The 17849-nt window shown below is 33.6% G+C and overlaps 1 protein-coding gene across 1 annotated transcript in view; it reads right to left on the bottom strand.

The window, feature by feature from the left end:
- Positions 1-3175: 3175 nt before the first annotated feature.
- Positions 3176-17849, bottom strand: part of slc6a8 (solute carrier family 6 member 8) — an 82400-nt gene continuing 67726 nt past the window's right edge. The window contains exons 12-13 of the mRNA XM_056464036.1: positions 16490-16660; positions 3176-12564 (exon numbers count right to left, since the gene is read on the bottom strand). Of these exons, the coding sequence (XP_056320011.1) occupies positions 12424-12564; positions 16490-16660 (312 nt within the window). The 3' untranslated portion in view covers positions 3176-12423. The remainder of the gene's footprint in view (positions 12565-16489; positions 16661-17849) is intronic.

The raw sequence follows: 17849 nt of genomic DNA, 5'->3' as shown, positions 1-17849 counted from the left end.
TAGAGTAACATTGCTCAGCTAAACATAGTCAACAAACTTCTGCCAACCGCAGCCCGGCTTAATATGGCAGCTGCGCTCCCCTGACAAACTAGCATTTGTCTTGAAAACCAGTCTGAGCCGCATGGGTATCACCACCCGTTCCGGCAAACAGGTCTGAAACAGACAACAACTGTGATGCCAGGAAAAATGAGCTGTTCGTCTTGTGGACGGCAGAACTGACTAAGATCTTGTCTCTCCAATGGACTTTATAAATATAAGCAGCGGTGATTATGAGCTATTCCAGCGTTATGATGGAGGTGACATTTGCAGTAAAAACTTAAAATATAAATTCACAGAGAATGTATGTTAAGGTTATATTGAAACAACTCTTTATATTTTCCAAAACTACTAACCACAGAGTTATAGGGTCAGAAAAATATCAATCTGTAAACATATTTTAGATTTTAAATGAGGAAAATAAACATGTTATGGATGTGACCAAAAACATATACGAGTTTACAGTGTACAACATACTGTACTGTGTAGAAATTCTGTGAATTAAACTGCACAACTTAAAAGAAACAATGCTGATCAACAGGATAAGAGTCGGCTCACTATAGAATGAACAAAATGATTGATTTAATTTCTGCATTTATGAGGAAAATGCTTTGTTATGGATGTGACGGATGTGAAGTTGGCACTTGTGTGACTTTGGTAACTCAAATATAATTGTTTGAAATCATTGACAGACATTTTTAGGTATTTCTACAGTACTGTAAAATACAAGCCTACACAAAAACTTGATTTGTTTTCATGGCAAGGTTGACATTGCATGGAATTGGTCTTATACAGTCAAGCTAATACCACTACTTTAAAAAAATACGATTGTTATTGAACAGTTTATTAAATCTTTTGATGGAATCCTAAAAAATAAGTACATATAGTTGAAGGCTACATTACCGGCCCTCTTGTGATATTTAATTTGATGGTAACATTATTTCTCAAGCGCTGTTTAATGTAAAGAAGTTTTTTTTAGGTTTTAATGGAAAATCTATTCCCAACACATTTTAAAACTACTTTTAGTAATTAATTTCTTTTGTCTTTTCCATGATGACATCATATTTTACTAGATATTTTACAAAATACTAGCATTCATGTTCATTCAGTTTAAAGACTTAACTAAATTATTGTAACTAGGCAAGTTATTTTATTTAGGCAAGTCATTGAACAACAGTGTTTTGTTCTGCAGCCAATAGAAAATTTTTTTTTTTTATTATTATTATTAAAAAAATAAATAAAAACTGATTTCATTCCAGCTAAACTACTTATTATAAACTTACTTTAAAACTTACTTCTGGATAATACTTCATTGAGAAAAAAAGGACATACTCGTAAAATGACCAATGATGATATATATATATATATAAGAATAGGGATGTCCAGATCCGATCATGTAATCGGAAATCTGATCAGATTCCGATCGAGTCTTAAACGTTATGAAAGTGTACGTTTCAGACTCGATCGGAATCGGACGTTACCTTCCGATCAGGATTCGAATATTTATGTGTGTGTGTATATATATATATATATATATTCTCATTACTTTTAACACCCCTATAGTTATGCGGTGGCACAGAGTTAGACTTCTTGACTTCACACAGAAACAGCAATGCGTGTGGCATGACATCACTTTGTTGCAGAGACGCTATTGGTTAAATGCTGAGAAAGTAATTATGTAAACGGGATTGCCTGCTGGATATTTTAAGTTGAGGTGCTGTTTGTTTTTAGAATAGATTTTTTTTACTAATGCACTGTAGTGAAGAATTGATGTTATTTATTACTTGATTGTTCAAGCTACCTCACAGAAGTGCTTTGTTTGTCAACAGAGATGTTGAATGTTAAAATAAGGTGAATTAAATAAAACATAGCGAACATCCCGGATCTGTTTCTTCGCTCTATTCTCTTTTGATGTATTATAGAAGTATCTGATCGGGTTTCGATATCGGTAGATACTTGAAATCAAATGACTCAGACTCGAGGGAAAAAAAACCTGACCGGGAGATCCCTTTACTCGACTTTGCTATTCTAGGTACTACCAGAAGCCCTAAGTTTTGAGATCTTAAAGAGCGAGTTGGATTGTAGCAAGACAGAAGATTGGTTAGATAAACAGGAGCTAGATTATTTAAAGCTTTGTAGGTAAGAAGCAATATTTTAAATTCAATATGAAACTTAACAGGCAGCCAGTGTAAGGAGGATAAAATTGGGGTGATGTGATCAAATTTTCTAGACCTGGTTAGAACTCTGGCAGCTGCATTTTGTACTAATTGAAGTTTGTTAATAGAGGATGCTGGGCAGCCAGCAAACAGTGCATTACAGTAGTCCAGCCTAGAAGTCATAAAAGCATGGACTAGCTTTTCTGCATCTGAGATGGATAGCATACTTCGTAACTTAGCGATATTTCTCAGATGAAAGAAGGCAGTTTTTGTGACATGGGATATATGATTTTTAAATCAAATGACTCAGACTTGAGGAAAAAAAAAAAACTGACCGGGAGATCCCTAATAAAGGACTAATGATTTTTCCTTCAACTGATTTTTTTCTTGTGTGATGCATGATTTAATTGCTCATATTACTTGACAAACATTTTCTTTTAGAATAATAACGAGATCTTAACAGTAGCAGACTATAAAATACCTTGCTGCTTGTTCAAACTACTCATTTAAAATAAGCTGAATCAAAACAACTGTTAAGTTTCTTTTGGGACAACTTAATTATTTCATGTTCAATCTACTTAAGTTCGTAAAATCAGTTAAGTTGACTTAATTGATTACGTTTGATAAATGTTTTCGATTATGTTTGTGTTGGGACAACATGAAAGAATTATGTGAAATCCTGCATTTTTAGTGTACTCCCTCACATTGTGTCTTATTATCATATTTGGTCCAGCTTTGTTTTAAGTGGCCTTAACTAATATGTGCTTACACTGAAATTAATCACTGGTTACAATGTACTCATTGTGTAAATACATACACTTCTGATTTAAGTACTAACAGTTATGAGTAAAAAAATCAGATGTGAGAAGAAATCTAATTTAAGCACCAAAGTGTGAGCATAGCTTTTTATTAAGCTGTGTTTTTGATGATGTTGCAAATGAAGACAGCAACTTTTGAGACAATGATGACAAGAACTGCTACACTTTTTTTCATGGAGTTAGTTTATTGCCATTTGTTGCTTTGATTTGGGCAGGTGGATCAGCACAAGATCACAGTGGTGGAGCATGAGGCCCTTCTTTACATGACAGGGATCCTGTTAGATAGATGGACACTAACATACACGCTACAGTTACCTTAGCTCTACTATTGTTAGATTTTTTAAATAGACAACCATGGTTACATCACAGTGTGTTACAAACCACAAGGATGAAAGACGTCAATGAGCTTATTACCAGGTCAACTGTGAAGTTTCAAGACAGTATCGTTACCCAAAGCTTTGACTCTGTCATTCGACCATCCTCTCCAGGGCTGATTAACTACTCAGAGTAGAGCTGCACAAATCTTTTGTAAAAGATTACAATTTGGACACTTTTCGCAATGTCGTTACTAAATCACAATTCAGCTATTACACTTTTCACACATAGAAGATCGCATCTATGTTTACACAAAAATAACGTACAAAAAGAAAATGTTTGCAATTTTTAAAAAGCTTCGGATACAGACAACTTTATCAAAGTGATCCCCATTCAAACGGGTTCATTAAAATGACTTAAAATGCTGTTTATGCATGCCAGGCCAGTAGGTGGCAATGTCTTTTTTTTGACAGTTTTTTAAACTTTATTTTTGTGTTCTGGCCGTTTACACAAGCAAAGAAAAGTTTTGAAACGTTTCACAAAGAGAAACTTCGTTAAAGTGATCCCCATTCAAACCGGCCCATCGAAATTACCTAAAATGCTGTTTATGCATGACAGGCCAGTAGGTGGCAATGTCTCAGTTTCTGTGACATTTTTTAAACATTTTATTCTAGTTCTGGCCATTTATTTAAGCAAAGTAAAGTTTTGAAAAGTTTCGCAAAGAGACAATTTCATTAAAGTGATCGCCATTCAAACAGTTCCATTGAAATGACTTAAAATGCTGTTTATGCACGCCAGGCAAGTAGGCGTCAGTGTCTCACTTTTATGACAATTCATTTTAATATAGTTAATTTTAGGTCTGGCCATTTATTTAAGCAAAAGTAAGTTTTGAAAAGTTTTGCATAGAGACAACTTCGTCAAAGTGCTCCCCATTCAAATGGGTCCATTAAAATGACTTAAAATGCTGTTTATGTATGACTGGCCAGTAGGAGGCAATGTCTCAATTTCGGTGACATTTTTTAAACATTTTATTCTAGTTCTGGCCATTTATTTAAGCAAAGTAAAGTTTTGAAAAGTTTAGCAAAGAGACAACTTCGTCAAAATGATTCCCATTCAGTCGGGTCAATTAAAATGACTTAAAATGCTGTTTATGCATGACAGGCCAATAGGTGGCAATGTCTCAATTTCGGTGACAATTTTTAAACATTTTATTCTAGTTCTGGCCAATTATTTAAGCAAAGTAAAGTTTTGAAAAGATTCATTTTAATATAGTTAATTTTAGGTCTGGCCATTTATTTAAGCAAAAATAAGTTTTGAAAAGTTTTGCATAGAGACAACTTCGTCAAAGTGCTCCCCATTCAAACGGGTCCATTGAAATGTCTTAAAATGCTGTTTATAAGTGCCAGGCCAGTAGGCGGCAATGGCTCACTTTTTGTGACATTTTTTATTATAATTTAAAAAAATTTTTTTTTAGTTCTGGTCATTTATTTAAGCAAAGTTTTTAAAAGTTTAGCAAAGAGACAACTTCATCAAAGTGATCTTCATTCAAATGGGCCATTAAAATGACTTAATGTTGTTTATGCATGTCAGGCCAGTATGAGGCAATGTCTCAATTTCGGTGACAATTTTTTACATTTTATTTTAGTTCTGGCCATTTATTTAAGCAAAGAAAAGTTTTGAAAAGTTTAGCAAAGAGACAACTTTGTCAAATTGCTCCCCATTCAAATGGGCCATTAAAACGACTTAAAATGTTGTTTATGCATATCAGGCCAGTAGGAGGCAATGTCTCAATTTTTGTGACAATTTAATTTTAGTTCTGGCCATTTATTTAAGCAAAGTAAAGTTTTAAAAAGTTTTGCATATAGAGACAACTTCATCAAGCTTCATCTAAAACACAAAATGCTGATTATGCATGCCAGGCCAGTAGGTGGCAATGTCTCAGTTTTTCCATTTATTTAAGCAATACATATTTACGCCATAAATAAAACTCCTTTGTTGCATAAATAAATGGTCAGAACTAAAAAAGAAAAAAAGTTTTTGTTAGAAATGTTGTTGTGTAAACGTCTTGCTCAGTCTTTAGTCTATTTAACTATACCGTATGGTTATTTCGACCAAACAAAACTAAAACAAAGTTTAATAAAATCACCAAATGTGCTAAGATGAACATTTATAGATTGGATATAAACACTGTGGTAGTAATCAAAATAGAGTTGAAAGTAATGAAAAAAATGAGAAACTATAAAATAGAAATTATATTGTTACACCAGTAGGTGGCAACACTGTATCTCACCGTATCATATTCATTAAAGAGATTCACTCAATAATGCGGATTCAAGCTGCGGTCACACTGCACTTTTCTCCCCAGTGACTTCCATTCACACGCATGCGAATGCGGCAGACCGGAAACGGAAGCTCATGTGACAAGGTTCACAGTTCGCAAAGCTTAAGCTTGGTGAACTCTTACCTGTGAAATCGCATCACGTGACTGCGTGAGACCAATTGAAGATCAAAACATTTCCTCTCTAGTCAGAAATTTTAAATATGGACCAATCGCTTGCTTTTTTTAATGTCTAATCATCTTGTTTAATCCCGCCCCTTTTTGCAGCGCCATATGACAGAATTTCGCAAGCTCAAACTGTGCGCGATATCATCCAGTAATGAAAACTGTCAAGTTTTTAGAAGTGAGTCATTGAATTATACACTCAACCGATTAAAAATACAATTCATTCCAATTAATTAAATGCTACACTTTTACCAGTTTATCCTACTCTTCATGTTTGAATGGGATCTCTATATTTAATAAAAACAAAATAAAAAATCTGTCAATAAATATCTGACTTTATCCAGAATTGTGCAGCTCGAACTCAAGACACGTGTTTGGAATCATTAAATGAACACTAATTGAGTAACTCAAAGATCATTTCTGCAGCTGTGATTCTACTGTGCTATTCACCATTCCCTTTAACAAGTTCATGTTTCATTTAGCTCTAAATCTCAACAAACGGCAAACCTTCAGTGCAAAGATACTGTCGAGAACATTTGGCAGAGCACGAAAAAATGACACAACATTTGTCTTATTTTGTTAACATATACTTTCTTTTTTTCTAGATAAACATTTCTACATATAATCACTATTAAATAACTGGTCTACTGACCGACCCAGGCTCCAATTTGGATGGATTACAAAAAAAAAAAAAAAAAGGATAATTTTGTTGGGGGTTTGGTTGGTTCATCTCAAATTGGACTAAACGGTTAGTGAGTAAGGCCTTTGGTAAACCAGTAGCTCTCAGTTTGAAGCGGTGAGGAGGTTTTATCTCGGTCGTCAGATTATCTGAAGGGCACTTATTATCATTCTCACTACAGACATTCAGAAAGGCATGTAAGGGAATGAATAAATGGCCGAGGGTTGATATTATTTAACCAAACAGATGAATGTTATTTTGAAACCATAGACGTAGGTGCATCAATTAAATGGAATCCAATTTAGATGATTTATTTAACAGAAACCCCAAATCGAGCCGCTTTCTGGGTGGTCAGTAGAAAATACTGGAGTTTTACACGCACAAATCTAAAACATTTAACAACTGCAGCACTTGATATTTGAAATAAAAATCAATTTCATGTGCTATCTGTCTCTCATGCCTCTGTTCAACTGCATTGCAGCGTTTCAGTAAGAATTCCCACTCCATGTTATCATCTTTATCAAAAGTACATACAGCATCAAACGTTTAAAATATAACACACAGATATCAATATGTCTTTATATTTATATGCATATAAGCAAAATAATAGCCTTCACAAAATAAATCTCTGATTTATTTTACAGTATGTAAATCACAACAAGAGAGAGAGAGGAAAACAAAATGAAAACGCTTTCTAACACGATTAAAAAGTGCTAGCAGATTATTTTACAACAATGTGCAAATGTATTCTGAAGCCTTACATTATGTAGTCTAATTTGTACATTCTGATTACATCTATAATGTCACAATGGTTTAGTGTTGGAGTTGATTCTACAGGGCAGAATTTCCACAGTCCGCTACAGTTTCTGAGGCCGGTTTGATCTTGGCTATTTGTCTATGGGTTCTCAACTTAAGACAAATAAAGGCAGAGTTTGGCAACTGTGTCTATAGTTCACCTACTGTCAAAGCAGAAAAACAAATTCAAGATATTTACTGTTCTGCATCTGACATTGGCAAAAAAAAACCTGCTGGTTCTACGTGGAAAACGTGATTTTGTCATTTCATTCTTATGTTCCCACCGCAACCTGAAAAAAATGGATTCATTGGATTTTTACGAAATATTTTTAAGGTAAGTGTTTGCAAACAATTTTCATGGACTGAATTTAAACAAATTAGGTTGAGCGCTACTAAATTTAATTGGTTTGTTTAAAGGTGCAGTATGTAAGTTTGACAGCCAGTGGTTGAACTAGATATTGCATGCCTGGTTCAAAACACACGCAAGCACGACAACAATAGGAGCGAGCCTGACTATCGAGCCTAAAGGCTGATTTAAGTCATATTCTAAATAAAAGCAATGACATGTGATAGAAGGAATATTTTCCATGTCAAAATGAGTTTTTCTTCTAACCAACACCTGAAATTTCTATTTTAGAAACGGCTTCTACAGTATTTCTTGCAGATGAACAACAGAAAACACCTCAGGAAAACCTCATGTGCTTTATTCAGTGTTAAATGCTAATAATGTGAGTTTGAATGCCATTTTACGTAAGATTTATTGCCATACTACTGAAAGCAGCAGCAGATAGTTCACCTCAGATCTTGAAATTAAAATAAATCATCTGAAACTAAACTTTAGGACTGTGACTGTGATTAATATGTATTAATTAGATTATAAACCTTACAATTTTTTTGGAGTGCAGTAAGTGCACTATTCTGTGTTTCCGAATGGCTGTATTTACAATCCTGTCGTGTTTCGCCTGGCGCAAACAGCGAAATTGCTTAACAATGTAAATGTAACCTGCTCACTTAATGTTTATGTTCGTAATATTTATATTACTTGCTAATTAATGACCACTTCATGTGGAACTCTGAATCTGCGTCTCATTTCGGAGTCTGCTACTGTCCACTGGAGGTCGCATTTCGGTCACGCATATTTTTAGAGCCTTTCTGAATGAATTAATGAAATACGCTGTTTTCCACCAAGGCAACTCAGGGTGCTGAAATATAATTGGCTAAACTGCCAGTGTACGGGTTAAATGACCAAAACAAAGACAGATGTTCTGGCACTTAACTCACATTGTCAAAGCAGAATATCTGACTTCAGCATTGTTTTTCAGCAAAACTGTTCACTTAGCATGTTTCTTAATTATCTGCAAACATATTATGGTATTTTTATGCTTTAGAAGAGTCAGAAACTTACAGCACCTTTAAATTCAGCCAACATAAATTGCTTGCAACTACGTTCCTTAAAAAAAAAAAAGTAAATCCAAGGAATCATTTTATTTTCCAGTGTGCCTTCAAACGGATAAATGATATTGTTGTAAGCTATAAGAATCTCTGTGAGCATTTGTTTCTCTTAAACTTTTTTTTTGTGCATTGACTGATATTGTAATCCTTTCTATTATGATTTAAATCAACTCGAAAACATCAGAACAATAGTTAATACTGGCACTCAAAATGTACTGTAGAACAAACTAAAAGTGTAAACTTCTACTAAAGTCAGCATGAAACACCAAATTGCAGGAAAATCTTAAAGTGAAAATCGGATGTTTCTGCATTTATATTACAATTTAAATATGAGAGCGTATCTGGATAAAAATATAAATCATTCAAAAAGTGGAAATATTGCTTAATTTTGTGCAAAATGCTTTTAGTGGTCAACAACTTGGGATTATTAATAAAATTAAGCAATATCAAATAAAAACAACAACAAATAAATATACTGCTATAATACTAATGCACTGGAAAATAAAGAGTAATACTAATAATTTTATTTCCATCTTCATTTTCAAATGTAAGTGCTTTTTTTCAAGCATTGCAAATTGAATTGTATTTAAATAATCATATTGAAAATAATAATAATAAATAAATGATCACACATTGCAATTTGGACATTAACACTTTGATTTTGATTTTATATTGACGTACAGTTAGGTCCATGAATATTTGGACAAACACAGCTCTCACATTTTTGGCTCTATTCACCAACACAATCTATTTGAAATGAAACAACGTAACTGCAGACTGTTAGCTTTAATTTGAGGGTATTTACATCCAAATCAGGTAAACGGTGTAGGAATTACAACAGTTTGCATATGCGCTTCCCACTTGTTAAGGGTCCAAAAGTAATTGGACAAATTGGCTTCTAAGCTGTTCAATGGTTAGGTGTGTGTTATTCCCTCATTATCCCAATTACAATGAACAGATAAAAGGTCCAGAGTTCATTACTCTATTAATTTTGGACCCCTAAAAAGTGGGAGGCACATATGCAAACTGTTGTAATTCCTACACTGTTTACCTTATTTGGATGTAAATACCTTCAAATTAAAGCTGACAGTCTGCAGTTAAAGCACATCTTGTTCGTTTCATTTCAAATCAATTGTGTTGGTGCATAGAGCCACAAATGTTAGAATTGTGTCGATGTCCAAATATTTATGGACCTAACTGTATATCAAGCAGTCTTGTTTTAAAACCCATTAAATGCAGTCAAATAAGTAATTGATTGCACTGTAAAAAGTGAATGATTTCATGCTGACTTTAATAATTCAAAATAACAAAATGCAATCTTTGGTTCACAAGCAACTTGTCCATTCAATATCTTTTGCTCGTGTCTAATAAAATCTCTCCAGATGTTTCCAAACATGTGCAAATCATGCACATAGCAAATTCAAGCTGAACAGGAAGATATTGATTTATTATTATTTTTAATGGCAACCAAAACCATCTCCTGAACAGAGATGGAAAGCGATGCTTCATTTGGCACATACGCGGTCAAAACATGCACCAGGTAATGAGGTCAGATGAAGACACATCGAGCCAAAGCTGTAGTGATAAGTGATCTGGCAACATTTGGCAACTACATGTGGCCTTACCCATGTAGAAATCTGGAAATGTGTAAATTTCATATGTGACAGACATGTTGGATTTTGGAATTTCACTTGTATAAAATATATAGGTCATATATAGGCAACATATATTTTAAAGTACTGCAAAAATGGATGTTTATATACGTTTTTTTTTTACTATTAGAAGTACATATATGTTTAAATATATTAGATATAACTACCCATATATGAACACATATATGAAATTATAGATTATTTATTTGAACTACCTGACAAAAGTCTTGTTGGCTTTCCAAATTTTAGGAACAACAAATAATAACTTGACTTCTAGTTGATCATTGGTATCATTTGATCATCAGAAGTGGCTTATATGAAAGGCAAAGGCCTCTAGATTACGCTTATTTTACCAGAATAAAATATTATCATGCCTTGATTTTTAATTATTTAACTAGGACAGTAAGGTCTGACTTTATTTAGACAAAAGTCTTGTAACTTAACAGAAATAATGTCCAGTATAGAATATAAAGTCATGCTGCAATGGAAAAAGAATTAATATTATGCATGAGCAGTATAAGAAGCAGTGCTAGCCTGTAGAAGAACTTGCCCTCTCCTGTGGTTTGTAATGTAATGGGCAGCACAAATGACTTGATACCTCAGGCTGTTGATGTTGTCATCCACTCCGTAGATCTCTCACACGCCCCCATACTGAATGTAACCCCAAACCATGACTTGTCCTTCACCAAACTTGACTGATTTCTTTTAGAATTTTGGGTCCACGTGGGTTTCAATAGGTCTTCCACAGTATTAGTGATGATTGGGATGCAGTTCAGCAGATGTTTCATCAGAATAATCTACCTTCTGCCACTTTTTCAAATGATCAACTAGAAGTCAAGTTATTAAAGTATTTGTTGCTCTTACAACTGGGATCAACAACACGACCTGTGTCAGCTAATGTAATGTATAGTACTCAGCATTAAATAGTACACCTCTAACAGATCTCTCTTTTAATTAATTATTTTCTATAAGACGCTTTATAATAATATATTTGTGCATATACATTAGATTAGTTCGTACCAGAGCCAAAACTAATCTAACAAAAATAAATGTAAGATCATGGTGAAAAATGAGTACACCCAAATTAATATCCTGGGGAAACATAATAAAGAGGAAAAACAAGAGAAACATAACAAATATTTTTAAAATGTTGTAATTTTGTAGTTTCAAAGTGTTTTTGTAATAACTCACTTGAATTTAAATACATTTTTTTTTATTCCTAATGATGTTATGTGACCAAACTCTTTAATTAAACCGTTTAAATGCACCCAAAATGCTTACCTATATTCATTTTCAAAAGGAGGTTCAACTTCATCTATGCTGAGCACTGTGTATGACATCATTTTTGCAATATTTTGAAATATATGTTGCTTATACGACATATATTATATATGTGAAATCCAAATATAAACTTCTGTCATATTATATGTAATTTGCATATTGTCATATGTTAGATTTCCACATGGGTATTAATATCTGCAAAGACACATTTAGTTTGATTGCTTGATCTGTATCTATTTTTGCCAACCAGTGAAACTTTGCATGTTTTAGTTCAATTGTAGATTTTATTATAGCGTGAATATTAATCCTCCACTGTTGTGAATGTCAATTCAACTCAAGGATGCATTTCCTCCCCCAATGAATGTGTCAGTGCAAAGAGACTCTTATGTTCAGGAAGGTGGCCTGTGGAAATTCTGCCGCTCCATCAGATGTTTTAGGCTACGCTAAAATGTCCCCCTCCAAAGACATGCTGATTACACCCTGCAGGTCTTGATATCTGCAATATTTTTTTTTTTCGTGTGTGTTTCTATATGCAGTTTGGACTGGTGGAAGTGGAAGAACATCTGGAACTGTGCATGCTAGAGGATCTGTAGTATGAAACGGATGTAACCGTACATGTGCATCGGCTGATTTTAAGACTGTAAGATGATGCAGAATTCCATACAAAGAAATAAATACTGATGATCTCTTCAACCAGCTTGCCTTAGGAGGGCTGTTGGAGGATTTCCCTTTTCGTCTACATAACACTCTCGAAAATGATCACCTTGTTCTCCTCCATTCCAGGAGACAGAGAGGCCAGGCTTTTAATGTCAGTGTCGGGGGCCATGTATTCCAGGTGATGGGCTCCCCACACTGGTTTGGTCAGATTTTCCCACCGCTGAAAAAAAAAACAGGACAATATTTAATTAGTTTTAATGCGTACATTTTGACAGCTCACTTACAGTAGCTGTGACAGTTACTGTTGATTATAAGCATGCTAAACATTCATAACAAAGCATATCATATATCATAATCATATCATAAGCATATTTTTTGACTGTTGTTTTGATTTAAAGAGGTAGTGCGTGGGCATTTTAACTCTTTTACTTGGCTTTGACTCTTTGGCTGTTTCTCAATATGCGTTCTTCAGCAGTCTTACAGTCTCGTCTTCTCATGTAACATCATGATCAACTGCCAAAGTTCAGTTCCAAAACTCAAGAAGGCAAGATTTGAGAATGCGTGAAAGTTTTCGGATATGTTCTTGATATTGAGGACGCATCGATGCAGACTTGAGCGCAGCGGCTGAATAAAGGAGGTGGGAAGCGCAGCATTTTATATATAGGGTGTCCGCGGGGTCTTAAAAAGTATTAAAGTTGATAAATGAACGTAGTGAAATTTAAGGCCCTAAAAAGTCTTAAATGCTATTTTGTAAGGTATTATTTTGAAATCATTTTTGAATATACATTGTATGGTTGTACGCTAAAGTTTGCCTGAATTAAATCTGCAAATATCAGGATGCTGTGTAGTTTATTAAATCAAGGAAATCCAACTAGATTTCCAACTAGAACAAATCATCGTAATACAATAACTTGTCGAATTACCCTAACCTGCCTGATTAACCTAGTTAAGCCTTTAAATGTCACCTTAAGCTGTATAGAAGTGTCCTGAAAAATATGTAGTCAAATATTATTTACTGTCATACTATGTCTACTGTCATATATACAGTTAAAGTCAGAATTTTATATATATATATATATATATATATATATATATATATATATATATATATATATATATATATATATATACCTTGTATAAAATATATAGGTCATATATAGGCAACATATATTTCAAAGTACTGCAAAAATGGATGTTTATATACATTTTTTTTTTTACTATTGGAAGTACATATATGTTTAAATATATTAGATATAACTACCCAAATATGAACACATATATGAAATTATAGATTATTTATTTGATCTACCTGACAAAAGTCTTCTAGTTGATCCTTTGGTATCATTTGATCATCAGAAGGTATATATATATATATACCTAACGTACCTAAATTACTACTTAATTTAGTAATGAAAAATAATCATTAACAAAGTATGAAAGTACAATTATTAAGCACATTAAAAATGTGTTTATAAGTCAAGAATACAGCATTTGTAGCTGGAGTTATAAACTGCTTACTAATGCTTATTAATGTAGAGTTAATGCCTTACAAATAATGAATTCACTAGATGCTAATGCTTAATAAATGATTTATATTGTGTAGTTATTATAAAGTGTTAGCAATATAGATAATGCACACACTTATATTATGTCAAACCAAACTTTTATTTTGGATGCGATTAATTTTAATTCAGCACTATTATTTTTATTGTTATTATTATTACTATTTATAATTCGATTAATGATACTAAAATAATACTAACTGCTTTTAAATATTACCCATACATGAGCAGAAAATGGTCTCCAGTCAAACATTCCTTTTAACATTTGTATTTCATATATGTTGTGATGCAGTTCATTAGGTTCAGTTCAGTTCATTAGGTTCAGTTCAGTTCATTAGGTTCAGTTCAGTTCATTAGGTTGAATCATAATGATCATTATTTCACCCGTTTGTTTTTTCACTGAATTTGTTAATCCACATTCTATGAAAATGAAATCATTCTGTACATTTAATATGGGTCTTCTCATCTTTGAACCACATTTCTACCTCAGGCCAAACTCTTTTAATAGAAACAATCATGATGTCCTAATATCATCCACACTCGAATGACATTTTCCTTCCTTAAAAAGTAACCATACACCTTAAGACAGTACAAAACCACAGTATTAATCTGTGACTGGCAGCCCTACTGTTTTACATTTCCTCCAGCATCCAGCTCTACTTATTCCCACAACATACAAGCCACAAACCCTCACTTTTGTCTTCTGTGTGTATGTGTGTGTGTGTTTGAATGCAAACACCGAGGCGGTGAAGCATTGTGGTCTGCAGAGGAATGACAACCATTAGCCTACTTACTATAAATACACACATCGCTTTCTCATGATGCTTTCACTGATGTAACTGACCCATAGTCCAACTCTAATGACACCAACAGCAACATTAAACTGCCGCTTTCACAGTAACTGCTGCTGTTTTATGTGTTGTTGCTCACAGTTTGGATCATTTAGCCTCTCCACGACTATCAGAGTATTTAGAGAGGAGTGCTGCACAATATATAGTAGTGCACGTCGTCCTGTAATGAAGGATGTACCGCTGGATCGTGTCTCACTATAGTTGTTAAATGTGATATTTAATTAATCTTGTCTTTATTTAATGACTCCGGTCTTTTGAATCTATGAGGTAACGTGTCACAGCGTCAGTACACTGCTTCAATCTTTCGCTTACACTCTTGTACTTAGTCATTTTACTGAAAACCTCAGACACTGTTGTTGGTTGCTGTTGGTTGTGCAGCTTTTTTACTGACCAAGTTTGTTGACGCCATTATAACGACATAGATTATGCCTATTCATGCCACAGTCCCGTGGAAAAAGTGATTGACAGGTGGTAATTTGTGCGTGACTTCTCTTCATTTATTTATGATTTATGGGTTATGGGTAAAACAAAGACCATGCTGGTCAGGTTGTTGAAATGGTAGACTTCAAATAATTAATTAGTTATTCATAAATAATTAATTAACCACCGCCTACGACGACGATGCCATCATCCATTTCAATGTTTCACGTTAGACATCTACGATGCCAAATTAGTCGACATCGCCCAATCCTAATCTGAATAGACTGCCCAGAAAACCATAAAGCACTGCTTATTTTGCTTGTATCTTTGCTCTGTTGTTTTTATCTTTGCTTGTAATTTGTTTATTGTATACTTTTTGCATGAAATAAGCCAACCTGATTTCATAAAGTAGGACATGTTTCTGGATTAACATCTATGTTGATCCTGGATCAACATTCCAATCAACCAATCAGAATTAAGCGATACGTTTACAGTTATGTTAAGTTTAGGCTTACGGTTAGGGTTATGCACTTCTACACGAGTGCTATCCAACTATTATTTCCCTCTGGTTTTGGGAATAATTTACAGTTATGGTTGGGTGTAGGGGGTAGTGAATAGGTATGGATAACATTTTCCACCAAAAATGATGTTCCAGGATCAACACAGATGTTAATCCAGGATCGCATCGTACTAGGCAAAATCATGACGTGCGAAATCAGTCTAAATGAATGAATTCTCTCCAAACAGAGCTACTTAAAGGGATAGTTCACCCAAAAATGATGAAATCTTACCCTTAAGTGTTTCCAAACATTTGATTTACTTTCTTCTGTTGAACACAGAAAAAGATATTTTAAAGAAAGTGAAAACCTGTAACCATTGACCTCCATAGTACTTGTTCTTCCTACTATGAAGGTCAATGGTTACAGGTTTTCACTTTCTTTAAAATATCTTTTCCAACATTTTTATAAATATCTCCTTCTGTGTTCGAAAGAAACTCAACAGTTTGAAATAAGAAAAAGGTAAATAAATGATGACAAATTTTCATTTTTTGGGTGAACTATCCTTGATAAGAAAATAAATTATATTCATTCATATATATATATATATATATATATATATATATATATATATATATATATATATACATATATATATATATATATATATATATATATATATATATATATATATATATATATATATATACATACATACATACATATATCGCAGAAAAACTAAATATTGCTATGTCAGATTTTTCCAATATCTCACAGCCCTATTAGAGAGTTGAAATGTCTGAAATGGTGCGTACCTCTCTGAATGTTCCCTTAGCTCCAGAGAGCTTGTACACGAGGCTGACGGGGATGCAGAGCATGGAGGAGAGAGCCAGACACCATCCGATCACCTCTCCCCACCATGGGTACACATACACATTGTTGTAGGTCAGAGGCTTGTAGTTCAGCAGGTGAAATAGGAAGATACCCTGAAGACCAAGAAAAAAGGCATCCGTCAACAATCTGACTGCATCACTAGCTGTTTTCATCCACCTATTTTTATGCACATTTTGGAATATTGCATAAAAACAAATGCCTAATGGAAACATTAAGGTGCACATAATTTTTTTTAAATGCACATAAACACTGATGTGCACAACTAAGTAGGATGAACCTTTTATAGGATAAGAAAATATGTACATATACTTCAATGAAAACACTGAATAAATTTCAGCATGCGCATCAAAAAAGTCATGTGATTTTGCTTTAAGAGATCATGTGATAAGTAAAATGGCTGTGATGGAACAGCATTAATGGACAAACCAGTGGATTGATCATATTATAGAATATCTGAAATGTTGTTTTGGTCATTCTAAAATTCCTCAGCCAAAGTCTCTCATCAAAGTGGTTCAGTATTATCTAGGGCTGTAACGGATCACGGTTGATACATGATTCATTCGGATCACAACCCATGGTTCGAAACACACGTGACCCTTGGAATTTTTACTTGTAGATTAATCCTAAATTTGTAACGATCAAAGAGAGATCGCCTCTCACGCCATTCAAATCACATGTCTGAAAGCATTTAGGCTTTCCTGTAAAATATAATGATGACAAAAGAAGTTGTGTTTGGTTATTCAGGATGTGGTGGGTTTCTTAGGTCATTAAAGGTGTTTTCTGTCAGTACTTGTTTAGCCTGCTTTAATGCATTCAGTGTAAGCTGCAGGATTAATCATTAAAAGATCGGGATCTCAACAACCATGCTACATAAATTATAAATGATGGTGATTTGCATATATTTGTTAATCCATCGAATCGCTGCATTCAAATCTGTGTTTGAAAAACACAAAAATCAAGAAAGAGGTTCAGTCTTTAGTCTTTTAAGTTAGTTATGAAGTTACAAACAATCAAATAACACAGAAGTACTGAGATAATAGTTTATAGTGTAAATAAAACCACTGATGTTTATGGTAAGGATTAAAACCATATACATATACATTTAACTTGACGCTCAATAACAAAAGTCGTAAGCAGCAATTACTATATTTAATAATTGACAAAATCAAAAATATGCCACTGAATAATTCTTCAAAAATGATCATGTAGCAATGAAACATGAAGTTTAATGAGTGAATAACTGAATAATTTATTGAAAATGAGACAAAAAAAGAAATTTGG

The sequence above is a fragment of the Danio aesculapii genome, chromosome 8 (assembly GCF_903798145.1).
Source record: "Danio aesculapii chromosome 8, fDanAes4.1, whole genome shotgun sequence".
NCBI lineage: Eukaryota > Metazoa > Chordata > Actinopteri > Cypriniformes > Danionidae > Danio > Danio aesculapii.
Note: the sequence above shows the minus strand (reverse complement) of the source record. Positions and strands in the feature narration are given on the sequence as shown.